At 39.5% G+C, this 19,520-nt stretch overlaps 2 protein-coding genes across 2 annotated transcripts; one reads left to right on the forward strand and one right to left on the reverse strand.

The window, feature by feature from the left end:
* Nucleotides 1-2,264: 2,264 nt before the first annotated feature.
* On the reverse strand, nt 2,265-5,539 carry LOC121519312 (sialidase-3-like). Its single transcript, XM_041802196.1, has 3 exons — nt 5,313-5,539; nt 4,898-5,137; nt 2,265-4,812 (listed from the first exon to the last, which is right to left on the reverse strand). Exons 2-3 carry the CDS (start codon nt 5,120-5,122, stop codon nt 3,805-3,807), a joined length of 1,233 nt encoding a protein of 410 aa, XP_041658130.1. The 5' UTR covers nt 5,123-5,137; nt 5,313-5,539; the 3' UTR covers nt 2,265-3,804.
* A 439-nt stretch (nt 5,540-5,978) lies between these two features.
* xrra1 (X-ray radiation resistance associated 1) lies at nt 5,979-17,719 on the forward strand. Its single transcript, XM_041801947.1, is given in 18 exon segments — nt 5,979-6,143; nt 6,145-6,184; nt 8,094-8,242; nt 8,335-8,406; nt 8,495-8,567; nt 8,668-8,765; nt 11,029-11,177; nt 14,520-14,627; nt 14,707-14,816; nt 14,916-14,968; nt 15,053-15,121; nt 15,209-15,302; nt 15,385-15,503; nt 15,599-15,748; nt 16,786-16,936; nt 17,067-17,182; nt 17,276-17,381; nt 17,456-17,719. Coding segments are annotated over 18 exon segments (1,884 nt in total). The 5' UTR covers nt 5,979-6,092; the 3' UTR covers nt 17,632-17,719.
* Nucleotides 17,720-19,520: the final 1,801 nt, after the last annotated feature.

Raw genomic sequence — 19,520 nt, forward strand, 5'->3', positions numbered from 1 at the left:
AATAAACATCAATTTAAGTCTTTCACTGATAAAAGTGGCTCTGCATAGTTTTTTCTTACCAAAAGACCATTGTATAAAATGTTTATTAAGTGCTTTATCATGATTTTACTTAATATTTGCAATTCTAATTTTGACAACCTCAGAGCAGACAGAGCCTCACGCCCCTCCTGAGATCCCTGGCGCCCCCTCAGGGGGTCCCGGACCCCAGGTTGGAAACCACTGGAGTAAGGGATGGATGTGGTGAGTAAGCGTGGCCTAGGCTACCATCTTGGCAGACAGCAGGGTTGCCACAAGCTCCTGGTTGTGCTGTGGATATCCGAAGGGCTTGAAAACCACCAGCAGTCTCCATGAAGGCACGGACAAAAGAGATGCCATCAAGCTTGACCATGTCTGCCCTTCCTCCCCTCTCAAGACCTTGACTGTGGCACACTCTTAATCTGTAGCGCCCTTCATGCCTAAAACTAACACACATAACTGTACATCATGTCATAAATCAGACCACATTGGGCCACCTCAGTCAGGAAAGGCTGGAACCACCACTTCCTGTTTGGGCAAACTATAAAAAACTCAGAACAGAAAATGTACAGTATGAAGCATCTCCATGAATCTGCAGAAGATAATATTATGACTATGGTAGACTGATGTTGAGGCCTGTTCCTCTGTTTCAGCCATTACCAACAAATGATTTTTATTACCATGAATGTAGCCACAATGTGCATCTCATAAAGAAGTTATCCCTCTGAATACTATTTAAAAAACAGATACTTCTTTAGGCTTTTGCGTTCTATGCCAGTTGCTGAAGCAGTAGTTAACAATGCAATTTTTTAAAAGGAAAAAATATATAACAATTTTAAAAAAACTATTACTGATACTATGAAGAAAAAACAAGGGAAAGAGCTATGTTGCATTTTAATTGTCTGAGAATTGAAACAACAGATTCATTAGTCATAGTGAACCCAGTACAGTGATGCATAATGTATTGTGAGTTGTTACACCCCTATTAGTACCCCTGTCACCATCCTCAGACTCAGAGAAACACCAGACATGCTAATACACAGTTGAAAATAGTCCCAGTTAGAAACAGCTTTTACTTTTCTGATAAAACTGATAAGGAAAACAAGTGTATAAAAATTAATAGATCTTTCATAGATCTAGACTTTTTTACTTTAACAAATCTGGATTCACATGAATGGCCTCGACCTCTTGGATTATGCACTATTTTTGTTGTAGGTGCATTGTTACTCGCTACAGCTGTCAAGCATAAAGGTATAACTTTGTTATTAGGGGTGGAAATCACTAGTGGCCCCACAATATGATATTATCACAATACTTGGGTAACGATTCAATATTATTGCAATTTTGAACATTCTGCAATACAGTGAGTATTGTGATACTATGTATTGATCTGTATCATTTTTTCAACTGTTTAGCTGATTTAGCATTAGTCTTGCCTTCATGTTTGTTGTATTTTTGCAGTATTTTATTTTCATGTAGCACTTTTTGCAAACCTCGTGTCATGTCCATCTCATTCGTGCCCTGCCTGCACTCCTAATGTCCTTCCCCTGGTGCTGCCATGTTTGTGGTTGTACTAACTCTCTGCTGCTCTATGACCGTCACCTCTGCCGACCTCACAGGACAAAAAATTGTCCAAACAACTGGTTTCATTTTTCCATTATCATAAACTTCAGTTCATATTAGCAATTATTTTGAAAAAAATCGATACTTGGTGGATGAGACAATACGATATATCACCAGACAAAATATTGCAATACTATGTGGTATTGATTTTTTTCTCCCACCCCTATTTGTTATGCTTTCATATGCTCAAACTTCTTGTATTGTTAACAAGCTAGTAATTATTCCCAACAGTAAATGTGTCATATTATTTTTTTAAACTTGTAAACCTGCAGTCCTTGATCAACTTAAAACCCCCTGTCTGTCCTTAACTCATCCCGACTTTCTGCACGGCTGCTGAATCACCTCCAACTCCCCAAAGGTCACTTTACAACAAGAGCTCTTCACAACATTTCAACATGCTTTAAGCCTCCTTTAGTGGCTGAGGGAATCAAGTACTCCCATAAAGTGCTTATTTATAGATGCTTTTAAAACTACACCCATGATTTAGTTATCATTTTTCCCATGACCCTGTTAGACAGCTGATTACCACTGGCCTCAAATGTATTTCAGGCTTCCTAAAAGCTTCTGCATCCCAGCTTCATAAATGTGTACAAAATTGAAAATAAGACATTCCAAGTGATCACAGGTTACTTTTATTTTCTACTAAAATACATGTTTCATGCAGGTTTTGTCACTTTTCCACAACAGTCAACAAAAACACAATGAAACAAGAACCACCTTAAGGCTTTAAGCCTCACAATTATAGGCAAAGAAGGATTTCTAAGTCACTCAGTTGTGTGTACAAAATACAAGTGGCTTTTAAATAGTGAGTCTTCATCTGTTCTCACATGCTGTTACGTTTTTATTAAATAACCAACAGCCAGCCAGTCATACCTGGCTCGATGACCACTACTTTATAATGCCAAGTGGGAAAGCATGTTAAGAAAAGAGTGCTAAATGAAGTGGAAAACATAACATAAACAGGTAAATAATTTAAATATTGCTTTTAAAAATGATTGTATTAAAAATCAGTACAGTACAAAGTAGCCTAAATGCTTTAGACAGACGTAGCTCAAAGAGAAAGAATCTCTCCAAACTGTGTTTAAAACTCAGAGTTACGGTACAGTTTGGTTGGTCTCTTCATCAATTAGCTGGGTGTAGTCGAGTACAAATTCATGTTTTTTTTCTGTCTGGTTTTGCTGCCAACTTTGTGGCACTGACGGAAAAGTGTGTGGCACAGCTCGAGTCTAAACAGTGGAGTCGAAGGCATACGTGAATCAGAGTTATACTCAGTGTAAAGGAGAGAGCGAGCGTGGAGCAAACTCTGTGCTCTACGTTACAAGGCCTGCTATGATTTTCATATGAAAATAAAAAGGAGGTAGGCAAATTCTCTCCACTGCTCAGGAAACGCTGACGGTTCAATAAGAAGCAGAGATGGGTATGAACGGCTTTTCAAACATGCTACACGCTAAGGTTGTCAGTTTTTCCAGTACTTTTTCATCACCATGTGTTTCAAAACATTACATTCTTCTTATTTTTATGAATGATAGAATGAAATGTGTTGCAGCTTTACAACAATTTCATCAGACAAGTGCGTAGGAGAGGAATGAATTCATCAAAAATTGCTGTTTAGTCCTGCATACAGTGTAGGCTGCAGAAAAACACAGTCAAGGTGTTTGTGTAATGTTTTAGTGCAGTTTAGACAGTTCAGGGAATTTGTGCAATTTTTGATAGAAGAAGACAAGAAATGACCCTACACTGGGTGCCTAGCACTTCTATTTTTTGTTGAAACAGGTATCATTATTGTTTGATTTTTACTAGTATCATATCAAGGTTTAAAATTCTGGTATCATGACAACCCTACTAAACACACACAAAGCCTGTTTAAAAGATGACAGTTCAGCACAGCATGCTTTTAATCTGCCTCCTAACCTATTAAAAATAGTTTACTTCCTCATACAGCAGCTTGCATATTAATACTATTAAGACTTTAATAACCTTTTCATGTAAACAAGGAGACAACAAAACACACGACTCATGCATGCATTATCATCTCCAGAAAGTAGAACAACAGTAAACACAGACAGATGTTACTGCACAGCATATTTAGTGGCTTCCACTTGGATTTTTAGGTTGCAGGAGAATTTTAGAGAGCGTTTGCTAACACAGGAATAGAGCAACCACGATTCAGCGCATCTTCTTGTCTTTCTTACCACCCGTCTGCATGACATCATTGAGCGTAAACGACGCAAAAGCAATCTGCTCCAGTTCACTTTCTTTCCCACACTCCATCAGGCATGAGAACTGATCCTTGTCTCCGTTGTAGGCCAGGTCAGAGTAGCCGCTGGGCCCCCTGTGGATGATGTGGGGCCTGTCCCACCCTGACGAGTGCAGGGGGGATCGATTCAGATACACGCCCATGTCCCTTCTGCTGGACTTGTTGGTTGGGTGGATGAAAAGGAGCCAGGTTTGTGTGTCAGGAGACAAGAGCGAGGTGCCACAAGCTTTGCTTTCAGCATCATCGTTAGGGACAAACTCAGGAGCGGGGAAGCCGATGACGCTACCTTGACAGCCCGATGGTGGCTCGACCAGCTCTGGAGCCATGTGGGGTTTGTCAAAATACATGCCACTGTTTTCACTCAGGGCCTCACATCTGTGCCCTCCGGTGTGACGAGCATTACAGTAAAGGTGACTCCTGCCCTCATGGTCTATGATTTCAGCCATTTCACATTCACATGACTTTTTTCGAAGCATCTTTCCTATGCGCCATGTCTGTCCAAAGTCTTCACTATAAATAGACAAAGCACGTGGGTAGACTGTAAAGGGAATGGGGAAGGAACAGCATCTGTAAGGGACATAATAGGCGTACGCAGGGATGATCAATCTGCCGTTCTCCAGCTGGACACCGTGGCCTGGACCTACAGCGAATGTTGCCCACTTATGGATTGTTTCTCCAATCACACTCTCTGTTAAGTCTCTTGCTTGAGTCCAGGTTTGCCCATCATCGCTGCTGCTGATACAGCACAGGCGTGCCTTGCTCTTACCTGTGAAGATCTGCCGTGCCTCTGTGGTGTTCCTCCAGATACAGACGAAAAATAGGAACAGGGTTTTGCTGTGTTTTTCAAACACAGGGCAGGGATTCATGGTGCGATGGTCTGGTAAAGAAGCTGTTGAAAGCTCCTGGCTGGATGACCACTGTGAACAAAACAAAACAGTTAATATGCACAGAAAATGTTGGAAGTCACCAGTATTGAGGTGGTTAATGTGTGGGAATAATCACCTGAACTGATCCATCATCCTTCAGTGTCCCTCTTCTCATGACAAGTATTTTGGCATCATGGTCACAAGGTGAGGTTCTTTTTTCTGCAAAAGCCAGGAAGGTGTGGCAGTGCCTCAGGTAAATGAGAGCAGGAATCCTGTATGTAATCCCACTTGGCTCCTTTTCAAACAAAGTTGTTTTAACCGGCTCCTCTCCGCTGTCACTCTTTGATGGTGTGTTCCCCATAATGAATCACAGTTTCTGTGGATAGATCATGTCCTCAGTGTAACACCTTTCTTTATCAATCTTCTGATAATCTTTAAATCACAGACTCAGGAAGAGTTCACACTCCAGCAGCTCCACGTAGACACACATATAATTACATGGTGACACACAGAATTTAACGTTTACTGTGCATTCATAAAGAAACACTCACCTTTACATGCCACTCTTCACATCTGCAGCCCCTGAGCTTCGTGTGAACTACATTATATCGTCTAATTTCACGCCAAGACAGGAAACCTCTGATGTTCACGACTCTGATGCTATGGGTTCATAAGAAAAGAAGAACTAACTGAAGCAAAACATAAAACCGAACTCATTTCCGGGTTCGCTTGAACTGTCTCAGTAGAGACTAGGGATTCAGTGACGTGCCTCTGACAAAACTCGGAGTTTTTAATCAACCAGATAGTTTCTTTTATATTATTGTGTCTAAACAAAAGACTAAAAATCTCGTTAGCTTAAAGCAGCACAAAATAAACAACCCGTGATTCCGGTATCAGAGTCACACATGCGCAGTTTAAATATTAAAAATAGAACTGGCAAGCTAAAACGTGTCAGTGAACACGGGTGGAAGATAATGTCCTCTCACCAAAAAAGATATTTTGTGTTATATTTGAAAAGTCAGCCGCATATTTACCGATTCAAATCAACAACTGGTTGATACGCGAAGCACTATCTTATCATTTTATTCAATCTTTGACTCGCAAGGCTCACCGGTGTCTTCCGCCTTCGCCTGTGAACAAACGTTCGCCTGGTTGCCGCCCCCTGCTGGAAAGGAGGACGCCCATCGATTTACATGTTGTTGCTAGGATACGGAGCATTACAGTGGCGCTTGAGATCGAATAAAATGTCCAAATTGGTTTCGACGGTTCATTTTGAAAAGGGGTGTCACCCTTAAATCAATAGTTGTTTTGTAGTTAATGGACCAAACACGATGACTGCAGCGCCCCATAAACAAGATGACGGACAGAACTACGCTACCAACTTTTTTCCCTGCCCAAACATTACAGAGACGAAGAGAAGAAGGTGGGTTAAGTTGTTATTTCTTCATATTTAAGATATTTTTTTTGGACAAGAAACGTTTAATAGCAATATGTATGCAGTGGACCATAATAATCTCGTTGTATGAGGGCTCGTGACCGTCAAGTTTTATGAAAAAGGCTCTTTTTGTGTGTTGAATAAATGTCTACATTTGCAACCTGTTTTGAATCACATACAAGCTTATTAAAAGATGAAAACAGTGAGCCAAACCAAACTAAACAAATAGACATTTGCTGTATAAAACTAAAAGCAGACAGCTTGGAACAGGCTATTGTTACATAATAAAAACTAGACTACTACAGTTCAATTTGATTCAATTCAATGGGCTTTACTGGCATGGAAAACATGTGTTGACATTGCCAAAGCAGTGTACAGTTAATAACAGTGTGCCACGCTACGTCTTTGTGAATCATTTAAAGGGTAACTAAACCCAGAGTTTTGGCTGAAGTGCTTCCCTGGAATGTTAAAACAAATGCCCAGTTTTACACTTTAAGAATGCATGAAATGCCATTAAAACACCGTGTAAACATTAACACTGGAGCTGTTTCCACCAGGTGGTCCGGTTTGATTGAGTAAGATTTGATATGGTAAACACCAAAATAGTTTGTGTTTCCACAGACCCTTATACCCTCACTTGACACTTTGTCATTCCTCACTGTGGCGTCCAGTTCCCTCTGCACCTCCTCCTCACTGACAATCTCCTGGAAGATCTGCACCTCTGAGGTTGACCATGGGGTGATATCATGTGCTGACATGATTAAAAAATATCATCCTGATAATACTGCTCTTTTAAAAGCCTCTAGATATTTAAACATGGCAGGATCAGGAAGTAGTGATTCTTTCAACCAGTCAGCGAGCTGCTGTGTGCCTATTGTGTTTGTTGTTCTACTGTTTAGGGACAGATAGGTAAGCTTGGGTGTCACAAAAGTAGGAAGGTACAGGCTATTTGGGACTCTGTCCAACTTTTGATCATGGAAACGCAAATAAACACATACCGTGCTGTACCAAACTGAACAAGACCACTAACAACCTTGAGTGACGATGTCAAGATGCCAGTTCATCCAGTAGAAAAATCCAGCTGCAGTAGCCTGGTTTCAACCTGTAGAGGGCAGTCCTCATGCACATGTCTCTACAAAATGTAAGATTTAAAACTATACGTCTAAATGTTATGTAGGACCTTAATTATTAACGTCACTAAATGCCAATATACATCACTTTTCAGCTGGAAAACATCAATTACACTTTAAATAACTGATATGGGTATTACCCAATAGTGACAGTAGTTTATTGTTTACTTATATCAATTGTTTGAATTCTTCACTTTGATTATTATTATTTTTTTAAAGGTTTATTTTGGGCAGTTTTGTGCCTTTATTTGATAGAGGAGGACAGTGGATAGAGCTCAAAACAGGGATGAGAGTTGGGGAGAGACATGTGGCAAAGTGATTAAAACCTAGTCATAATAAAGGGCTTTTGAAGACATCCATTCTAAAATAATACTTCAAAACTCGCTCAAGTGCTTTTGAAGACTCTTAAATAATAAATGTTCCAGTAAAGTTGAACTGCATGGTCTTGTGCTAGTTTTGTTGTGAAGTGCTATAGCTGTGTTCCTGTTGTGGTTAGTTCTCCCTTTAGGAGCAACAAAGTGACAGCCAGAGCAAAGAAGTTGAAACTCTGAATTAAAAGGGTGAGCACAGTCATGGTGAACAGAACTAGCTTAACGCTGCAGCTGTAAAGAGTAAAGATCTGACATCCATTTAATCCTTTTTTAAGCTAAAATGCTAACATCTTATCAAATTTTTTTCTAATTCAAGTCATAATCAACTCTTTGCATTGGTAAATCTGCTAGCATTGTTGGCTGAGATTGTTAAATATCTATTGGTGTTTCTTGCAGGTGCTGGTCATTGGCTCGTGGCGTACAGAAAAGCAGAAGAGCAAAGATACAGGAACCTGCAAAGGAGAATTAAAGAGTATAACAGAAAATATGACAACAAGAAGGGAAGTGACTCTTCCCAGGGTAACACCCTGGATTCATGTTTTCTGGTAAGACCCTGAAATATGACGGTTTATTGGTTTTATTTATCATTGTTTTAGCAAAATTAAATAACACTAACAATGAAAATGTTCTGTTGTAGCTCCAGTCACATGGTGTTGATAAACCATCTGAGCTCTGCTCTGTTGATATCAGTGAGCAGAAACTGAATGCTGTAAGAATACTTTTTTTAAACCTCATTTTTGTCAATAATATTGTAAATGGATCAAAATGATACCACATATTGTGTTTCTTGATTACAGGTCAAACCAGAGGATCTGAAAGAGTTCATCAATGTGGCTTATATCGATGCATCGATCAATGCTCTCTCTTTAGGTACATGTTGAGTCATTAGAAGTTCTCAGTGTACCAGTCAATCAGATTTTAAGTCGCTGGCAAATGTCTCCCCTCATGGAATTTTCCATTGTTTGTTTAGGGGATTTCAGCAGCTTTCCATCTTTACAAGAACTCAATCTGTCACTAAACGGGCTCTGCAACATGGCGTTTGATGTGGTTGATTTCCCTCATCTTGAGGTGAGACAGCTGAATATGTCATACTTATTAAAGCTCCCATAAATGTTTTTTTAAGATGCTGATAAAACACAATGGAATTGATACAGATGGCTCTTTAAAAGCCACAAAAGCAAACCAGACCATCAGAGAGAGAGTGGGTTATTTCTTTAAAGTTATTTCATATGCCTGTTAGCCCTGCTGCAGGGTAGGTGTCAGATGAATATGCTGCTGCCTTTCCTGAGAAAATGCTTTGAGATAAATGGTTCTGGACAGGAAATCGATTCCTATTGTGGCCTGATAAGTGTTGTCAAAGCTGTCATACATGAACTTGGTGATCAGGGATGTCTTTCCCACGCTCTCCAAGAAATTTTCTCAAAGGGTTTTCCGAAGTCTCAGGCTGCAGACCTGGCTGTATGGTTGTATGAAACAAGTTCTGACATTACTTTTCGGGAGCTCCGGGGGGGGAGGTCTTTATACAGTTGCAAGAAAAAGTATGTGAACCCTTTGGGATTTCTTGGATTTCTGCATAAATTGGTCATAAAATGTGTTCTGATCTTCATCTAAGTCACAACAATAGACAAACACAGTCTGCTTAAACTAATACCGCACAAAAATGATGTTTTCATGTTTTTATTGAAGAAAACATGTAAACATTCACAGTGCAGGGTGGAAAAAGTATGTGAACCCCTAGGCTAATGACTTCTCCAAGAGCTAATTGGAGCCAGGAGTCAGCCAACCAGGAGCCCAATCAATGTAATGAGATTGAATGTGTTGGTTAAAGCTGCCCTGCCCTATAAAAAACAAGAAGCATCGCCTGATCTGAACCATGCCTAGCACAAAAGAGCTCTCAGAAGACCTGCAGAATTGTTGACTTGCATGAAGCTGGAAAGGGTTACAAAAGTATCTCTAAAAGCCTTGATGTTCATGTGTCCACGGTAAGACAGACTGTCTACAAATGAAGAAAGTTCAGCACTGTTGCTACTCTCCCTAGGCTTGGTTGTCCTGTAAAGATGACTGCAAGAGCACAGCGCAGAATGCTCAATGAGGTGAAGAAGAATCCTTGAGTGTCAGCTAAAGACTTACAGAAATCTCTGGCACATGCTAACATTTGTGTTGACAAATCTACAATAAGTAAAATATTAAACAAGAATGGAGTTCATGGGAGGACACCACGGAGGAAGCCACTACTGTCCAAAAAAAAGCATTGCTGCATATTTGAAGTTTGCAAAAGAGCACCTGGATGTTCCACAGCACTACTGGCAAAATATTCTGTGGACAGATGAAACCAAAATTGAGTTGTTTGGAAGGAACACACAACGCTATGTGTGGAGAAAAAAAGGCACAGCACACCAACATCAAAACCTCATCCCACCTGTGAAATATGGTGGAGGGGCCATCATGGTTTGGGGCTGCTTTGCTGCCTCAGGGCCTGGACGGATTGCTGTCATTGACGGAAAAATGAATTCCTAAGTTTATCAAGACATTTTGCAGGAAAACTTAAGACCATCTGTCCACCAACTGAATCTCAACAGAGGATGGGTGATGCAACAGGACAATGACCCAAAGCATAGAAGTAAATCAACAGACTGGCTTCAGCAGAAGAAAATACGCCTTCTGGAGTGGCCCAGTCAGAGTCCTGACCTCAACCTGATTGAGATGCTGTGGCATGACTTCAAGGGAGTGATTCACACCAGACATGCCAATAATATTGCTGCACAACACAGTTTTGTAAAGAGGAATGGTCCAAAATTCCTCCTGACCATTGTGCAGGTCTGATCTTCAACTACAGGAAATGTTTGGTTGAGGTTATTGCTGCCAAAGTAGGGTCAACCAGTCATTAGCCTATATTAGTTTAAGCAGACTGTGTTTGTCTATTGTTGTGACTTAGATAAAAATCAGAACACATTTTATGACCAATTTATGCAGAAATCCAAGAAATTCCAAAGGGTTCACATACTTTTTCTTGCAATTGTACATTATTATATTGTTGTCAATATATCCAAAGAGAAATACCCAACTAAACGTGACTGTTTGGTCAATAAATAGCTTAGCATCAATAACATTATGTTCCCTGTGTTGCTGCCTCATTTATTTCAGCTTTGTCCACATATGTGTTTCTGGAGAAGCATTAAAATTTATTAGCCGTAAAGAGCAACGACATGTGCTGTCAATTTCAGCTGTGTGTCTCCAATTATGTCAGCATGGGGCCTTTTATAAAAATGTTTGATGTTAGAACCGAGTTGGATGGCTATTTATTCTCAATAATTCATATGAATCCTCAAAGGTTTTGAATCTCTCCTACAACAATTTGTCAGCTGATGCTATCGTTTCCATGGGTTGGCTCCCTAGTCTAAAAGTCCTTCATCTGACTGGAAATCAGCTCCGCCATCTTCCTCCAAATCTGGGTTCTTCCAGCTATGACCCCACTGAACAGTGAGTAATTTACTGTCTTCTAAAACTCAAGATGATCAGCTCTAAAACACATTCCTCTTGCTAATACTTTCAACCTTTCAACAAAAATGAATGCACTTTACTTCAAGGAGTATCCGTCCATTTGTTCTAGTAAAACCGTGGGTTTGGTCTTCTTTTTACTCACGGGAAAGGCACACTTTCTGACTTTCAATGTGACAGCTATTAGAAGAAGATTTGAACATGTGCCACAGAGAGGCTGGCAGAATGAGAGACAGTTAATTTGTTTGATGACATCTTGAAAGGCAAAATGCAAATTCCCTCTTTGGGAAGAATTTGATGCCTTTTTCAGTCTGCTTCTGTCATTTATTAATGCAGCAAATATCTTAAATGATGATACAATATCTAAATATTGTCATACTTTTAAGCCCACTGCCCATGAATAAGATTGAAAAGTAATATACTTGAATTTCTTATACCTTTAGCCTTAATCACACAGTTCTGTATGTAAATTCTGGTGCCAGAGGGTTCTGAATTAAAACAATAAAAGATGACAAGTAGAGACAAGTAGCTGCTCAGCTCAGCTGTTACCTTCCTGTTTTGAGTTAAGGACTTTGCTCATTAAAACTGCACTCCATCCACTGTTTGGATTTCAAGGATGAATTTCACATGATGACAGAGAAAAGCTGTTAAAAGTGCCCTTAAGCCAAAAACACACCGTCCAATGTGTGTCAAAACGATCAGCCTCATTATTTATACGAACAAACACACACTAACATCAGCCAGACGAGCACTTTAAAGACTGCTCTATTCTTCCATAGACACCCGTCTGAAAGGACATCCCTTTTGTCTGTCTCAGCTACCGTAGTAGCAGCTCTGTACCGTAGTAGCAGGAATTTAGTGCCATCTTTTAGTCGATTTGTAGAAGAAGTGGGACTCCAGGCCTAGCAGTGGTTGCTGGGGAGTTTGACTGATGATGCGCTTCTGTAGGTGTGTGCTAGAGATGCTGATTAAGCAGCGTCATATGACATGTGGCGCCAATGTGTTTTGGACTGTACTGGTTTTCCTTGTGAGCAACCCACAGAGATGGCTCATAGCACAAACCAGGAAGGGCACTTTTACAGCTACAGAGTTTTTCCAGTGCCTTAAATATTTACAGCAGTTTCCCAAGTGAGAGAAATTATTAATTTTATAGTTATAACAGGACATGTCTTCTTACATTGGCTATCCTGACAGAGCCTCTGTGAAAGACATAACTTGTTTATCACTGCAATGAAAACCTTGGATATTAAGTGAAAGACTGCTACACAGAGTGGTGGATGCTGCTAGTCTTTTTTGCTGCAGCTTTTTCATGTTTTTTGCTGCATACCTGTGTGGGCCATGATTACTTTCCGGCATTGGTTATGAATTTACTTGCCTAAGTAAAAGTCTTGGATGGGTTTCTTTCAGATCCATAATCCCCCCCCAAAAAACTTCACACAATCAAACCTCACACACTGAGTCTGATGCATTTTGTATGCATTTACTGCAAAAATTCATAAACTGTGGCCAATTGTTTCTTTGCCTCTTTCATTCTTGAAAAATCACACTGGATCCATCAATCCTGACAGAGATCTTCATACGACACCAGCTCGTGAGTCATAGCGCAGTGCCAAGTTGGAGAGGTGGAGAGCACCGTTTTTATTCAGTCTCTGCTCCATAGCTGTGAGGACAGAATTTGGCACACTATCAATTATGTTCCATGGTTGATATCAGCATAATACTCAGGCATATCATGATGTTTAAACAGAGGTTTTAGTGCAAGAAAGAAGGAACGAACGAATGAACTAGCAAGAAGCGAGCAGACGCTGTTTTGAATCATCAGTCAGACATTTAAATCAGTGGTTCCCAACCTTTTTATCTTTGGGCCCCCTCTACATTTACCTAAGAAAACTTGAGCCCCACTAAGTACCGACATGAGAAAAAATAGGGGTACACCGTCGACAAAATTAACCTAATTTTTTTTTTTGTGCAAATAAAACAAAGTACCCCTAAACACAAATTATTTTACCCAAAAACCATTGTATGAATTATTTATTAAGGTTTTACCATGATTTCTGTTAATATGTGAAAATCTAACTTTAACAGCCTCAGGGCAGACAGAGCCCTGCGCCCCCCAGAGATCTCTAGCGCTCCCCTAAGGGGGCCCCCCTACCCCAGGTAGGGAACCAAGGATTTAAATGACTTAGACAAATGCAAAATAAAACTGTGCTTGCTTGTAGTTTTAAATGAGTTTCATCGATGAATTTCATTTAATAAGGGAGAAAAAGGTTAAAAGTGGCCTTCCTGGGCAAAGTTGCAAACTACTGACAAACTTTTTTTGGGTGCTCTTTCAACTAGAACACAGGTTATTGCGTTAGGTATTGAATTTCCCTTCGGGGATAAATAAAGTTCTTGTATTGTATTGTATTGTAAGTATTATTAGTTTGTCTTGAATCCCCAATGTTGCTGTGCTCATGCAGGATAAGTGTTTGGTCTTTGTCAGTAATATGACACATAAAGAGCAGGGTGTCTGGAGATAGTAATTATTATGAGTTGATGCCATAAACATGAAAACGAATTGTTTAATCTGCATTAATGGTTTTCCTTTATGAGCTCTTCCCCTCTTTGTCTGTCAGAAATAGTTTAATAACTCTTAGAAGAATAATCAACTCTAATACAAACTCTGAGGAAGCATTATGTCTGACAGGATAACCATACTGTATGTCTTTGCTCACTTTGTTTCTGTTTAAAAAAATCTAAATCCTGCTGTGAGTTTTATCACTATACAGGAAATATAAACAAATCACAGATGAGCATAATAAATGGATGAAAAATATATAACCTGGTAATATTCTTTGTCTGCGTCTCCCTTAAAAAGATTTAACAGTTAAAGCACTGCAGTTAAATTGATTTAACTGTTTTGGCACACCTTCTTCCAAAGCCTTTGTTCTTCCCTGCATATGTTCCTACAGTTCAACTGTCAGATGTCATTTGGTATGCTACTTCTAAAAATCTGTGACTCAGCATTTTAACTTGAAGGATAAATCAGTGTGATTTCTTGATTTAAGGAATTGTCTGAGTATCATAAACAAAGGCCAGAAACACATTAAAAAAAACACTTTTTTTAGAATGACCACAAGGGGGTGCAGAGTGTTTTAAATTCACTCTCCTAACTCTGCTAAAGCCAATGTAAAGACAATCCACCTGCTCTGCTGCCAGGTGTATAAAGCAGACTGTGTTGTGTAAGCATGCTGTATATTACTGTTACTTTATTTAATCATGCACATAAGAACATTATTATTATTTATCAGCATGAACTGAATTTAATACCCTTTTTATATACAGGCCTGCAGCACAAGGAGAAGGCACACAGTTTGAAAATCTTGAAGTCCTGGTGTTGGATGATAACAAACTTTCCTCTGGAGTCTTCAACAGTCTAATAAACCTAAAAAGGCCAGTGAAGTCTTTATGAAACAAAGTAGAGACAAAGTGGAGGAATTATTTAACTCTTTTTATATTTGTTCTCTCACAGGCTAAAGCATTTAAACCTACAGGGCAACCACATTTCTGAAATACCATATTTACAACCTTCTTCTTCCTCAAAACCTTCTGTGGGAGAACAAGCTGAAGAGGAGGAACTTGGTGAGCGTCTGCTTGCAAATTTTGTTAATAAAAAATAATGGACCTGCTTTCAGCAGCCTGGAAAAAGATTAAGAGAAACTATTCCCCCCTCTTATCCAGCCCACACTGAGCTGAACCCTCACACTGATGAACATTTGAAAAGAACATTTCAGGTAATTTACTAATCGGTTAGTGTTTCATCACTTCTTTGCAGTTATTTTTTCATCTGGTTTTAATATTTATATCAATCACCCAAGGAGGAGGATTGTGGAGGCTCTCTCCTACCTCTACCCGAGCTCCGGTATCTGAATTTAGCCAACAACAAGGTGACTTACATAATTTGATTAAATGAATCAAACATGAGCTGTTTTTAAAAGAGGAGCTAATATGTCTCATCAGTGTTTCCTCACCAGATCACTAAAGAGGAAGGACTCATGGCTGCCGCTCTTTTCCCATCGCTTCGAGAAATCGATATTCACTCCAATCCTCTGACCACACAGAGAAAAGGTAATCATGTTTTCTCCCACATTAGGCTTTTTCTAAGATTGTCTGAGATGTTTAAATACGTAATGTCTCTGTTTGAATCCAGGAGACCCTCCATTACTCACGTATTACCTTCAGGACAGACTGGGGCTAACAATAAGGCGGAAGAAGGAAAAAGAAGCTGTGAAAATGCCAGTAAAGGTGTCAGCTAATCCAAAATGGAAGGTTGGATTCTTCAAAGTAGTGTTTTCTATTTATGTCATGAAACTTGAGATTTTGCTGTATAAAACAATCTTTTTTGTTTAAATATTGTATTGCAGTTGGAAGAGAAAATCCCAAAGGTTTCCAGGAAGCTGATGTTGAAGACTTCACATTGTCCCGCTAAAGTTCAGGCTGAGAAAGATGAGACAAGCTTAAAGAGAACAACAGAATCCCCTCAAGAAAGCACACAGCACTTCTTTGTTACTCAGGTATTCTTTAATCTTTGGGGTTTTTAATGTTTCATGGCTTACTATGTATCCTTTAGCACAGATTTTCAGACCAAAACAAAAGCTCTCTTTGAACCCACCTCCTTCAGCTTTCAGCTCTGCCCTCCTCCCCTGTCCTCACACTTCCTGTTCCATCAGCAAGTTACAAGATAGTGAGTGGCAGACAAATGCTGATAAACATCTAAAAATTATGACCAATTTGAGCAAATTTGATACAGCTCTAATTTTTGTCCTTTTAGCCAGAGACAATATTTTTTTTTTGGTTTGCAAAGCCTGTTGGTTCTCTTTTAGTTGTTCTCTAAACAACACTGTTTATAGCATCCCTGAGTTGGTGCCGTCTTTCGTCCCCACATGGTGGCAGAGCTAACGATCAGACAGGGAGGGATTCATGAGGAGAAAAACATGTATTAAACATTTTTTAGTATCTAAGTGAAATGTAAACACACTGAAAGAAGCACTGTCCTGTCATTGTGAACACAGAGCTGAAAACAACAAACCTAGATTAAGTCATTTGTGTATTAACATTGGGTATATTTAATCACTGCTTTATTAAAGATGCAGTATTTACTGTTATATAAGTAAATGTAATAGTAATAATATAATCTCCAATATATAATATAATAAGCCTGTTGTTTCTGCAGTACCACAGAAGAAACCAAATAACAGTTAAGGGACTTCTTCGCATAGCGCTTATCCTTTCTGTAGAGCACAAGTATCTCGTGTTTGCTTCAAATCAAATACACGTTTTTTTTTAATTCCACTGGTTGCCATAGTTTCCACCAGAGTAAGAAGCATCACAATCTAGAATTGATGTTTGGTGTAATTGTGTTTTCTCCAAGGTTTCCACAGAGCAGTTACTTTGTTTTTTACGTATACCAATTTACCATGCAGGAATCTGTTCTGTTGAACACATAGTGAGCACTGCACTCAGAATGCTCATGCTTGGAATAGCTGTATAATTTTCAGTAATCATAGCAAAGCAAATTTTAGATCTTTTCCTTGTTTTGCATCATTTACAGACAGCTGATTTTGAGTTAGATTTTCAAGAGAAAAAGAGAGACACTGCAGAGCAAGAAGGAAGAAACAAAGAGGATCCCGTTCTTGCAGAGTTCCCATGCTATGAGACATTGATGGATGCAAAACTGAGCCCTGATGTGATGGAGCCAGTAGGTGAGGAATTGTACTTTCACCTGCAGCTAGTTATTTTTCTGCATTTTTAACCAGCTCTTAAATAAAATTTTGGCTATATAGTCAGCCCATAGCAAAGCAAAATATTCATGGTTCTTTTTTCTTTCCACAGGAATTCAAACAGCTGTTCGGATGCTGAAGCATGCACTGAAGAATCCCAATGTTTACAGAGACTCCAAACCAAAGCTTGATAGCATCCAGACACCATACAGAGAAAGAGAAAAAAGGGTTTGTATTGCTGTCAGATAATTTTAAATCTGCAAAGAAGAGAAAAAAAAGAAAATCTTGATGTTTTCATTTTAAGAGTGTTTCTGTATGCAGATAAAGAAACTTCCACCTGTGAAAGAAATAAAGCAGCCGACTGAAAAAGTCAATGAAATGATCAAAGTAATCAAAGAAAGTACATCGATAAGAGAACTCCCACTAAGTAAGATCACCTCTGATACATTCAATGTCAAATAAATTTACCATTCCTTATAATAAGTCTTTGTTTGTGTTCAGGCAGGGCCATACACAGCAATACAAGGCAGGATTATAAAGAAGCTCAGTCTCTGCTGAGGGACATGAAGACAAAGTACAGGATGGTCCACCAGAAAACAATGGAGCAACTTGGCAGCATTGAGTCTGAGAGAAACACCAACAAAAGCAGAGAAAACCCTCCCCCTTTAGAACTCTGATTCCCCTTCAAGTGCTGAGCTGAACTGTGAATTTTCTTTCTTTTTTTTTTTTTTCTTTTTTTTTTTTTCTTGAGTCACACCTTGATTGTGCTGGCAGAAAATTTGTGTGAGTGGATGAGCCCAGCATGCATACATCCAAAATAAAAATCAATTCATCCCATTCGTTCATCTCTTAATACAACTGAGATTGATTTCCCAGGGTCCATATAAAGTGTTGACAGCTGGGAATCTCTGTGCTTTATTAAATATGTTATCTCTAGAGAATAACTTATGTCTTATTAAGATAATGACATTTGCTTTGCTCAAAAAATGTTCATTTTTTCTGGTTATTTTTGATTAAAAGAAGGCAGATTTCAGTGAGGACTTTTATCAAGTTTCTACAAAGTAAGGGGATATCATACAAGAAGAGTTAAGTGACTTCAGGTGGGGTAATGTGATGGATGCTTACTCTGCAATAAGACTGTGAAATTTTAGCCTTGCTCAATATTCCACAGTCAGCTTTAAGTGAACAGTGCTTTAGGAACAAAAGCAACTCAGCCAAAAAGTGGAAGACCACGTAAAAATCACAGAGCACAGTCAATAACTGCTATGAAAGTCGCCAGTGCTCTGCTGATCCACAGCTGAAGAGTTCTCACCTTCCACTGGCATTAAGGTAGGCACAAAAACGGTGCGGTTGGAGCTACATGAATGGGTTTCCATGGCCGAGCAGTTGCATGCAAGACTCACATCACCAAGTGCAATGACAAGCGTCGGATGGAGTGGTGTAGAGTGGACCGACACTGGACTGTAGAGCAGTGGAAACGTTCTGTGGAATGGCAAAATCACACTTGTCTGTTTGGCAGTCAGATGGGTGAGTCTGGGTTTGGCAGATGCCTGGAGAAAATTACTTGCCTGACTGCACTGTTCCAACTGTGAAGGTTGGTGGAGGAGGGATAATGGTTTGGGCTGTTTTTCAGGGTTTGGGCTAGACATTATGTTAATGCTTCTGCATACCAAGACATTTTGGACAAAGCTGTGCTTCCAACTTTGTGGCAACATGGCCACCCCAAAGCAAGGACTCCAAAGATATGGTTTGATGAGTTCACTGTGGAAGATCTTGACATGGCTCACAGAGTCCTGACTTTAACTCCACTGGAGCACTTTTGTCCATGTAGTGCATTTCTTGGGGTGCAGATGGCTTAGCAGTTAGGTTACAGCCAAGTACAGATCTATCCCATGGTTCCCAATGTCAGATCCTACTCTCCTGATTTCAGAATGAGTTGCTTTGTTAAAACAACTTCAAAGTACAACCTTATAGTTACAGGCCTCTGGGTACACAATGGTCAAACTGTGAAAATTCAGTGGTGGGTCGAGGAGAAGGAAAGGGGTAGATTCTCTAGTGAGATCTATGGAAATTGTACAAGCAAGAAATGAACACGAGATCCAGTGATCTTGACCTTTGACCTTCAAAATCTAATAGTCAAACAGATCATTAATTGAGAAGCTTCGGAGAGAAAATTATGGCTGTTTCAGGCATGAACTATTGCTGAATAGAATAATCAGTCTTGTTGATTGTTTTGTTTGTGAAGCATCTGTATCACTTTCATTCCATCTCATGAATAATCTCCTTACAGGGGCTCTAGATTTATAATTAGTATCAAATGCGTTATTTTCATTTGGTGTTCAGAAGAATGAAGGAGACCCCATGTGAGGCAGTAAGTGGATGGCATCTGCTGAGATGTGTCTATGTCTTCTTTGTGTTCCCATGAGTCAGTCTGATTAATACTGACACAGAGATATGAGGGTGGAGATTAATGATGGAGCAGCTGCACCACTTCAGCTACAACCAGAAACAACCAAGCACCATGAACACTTCGTTAAAGGCTCTGCCACTACAGCTCAGCTGTTCC

This window comes from Cheilinus undulatus, linkage group 12 (assembly GCF_018320785.1).
Source record: "Cheilinus undulatus linkage group 12, ASM1832078v1, whole genome shotgun sequence".
Classification (NCBI taxonomy): domain Eukaryota; kingdom Metazoa; phylum Chordata; class Actinopteri; order Labriformes; family Labridae; genus Cheilinus; species Cheilinus undulatus.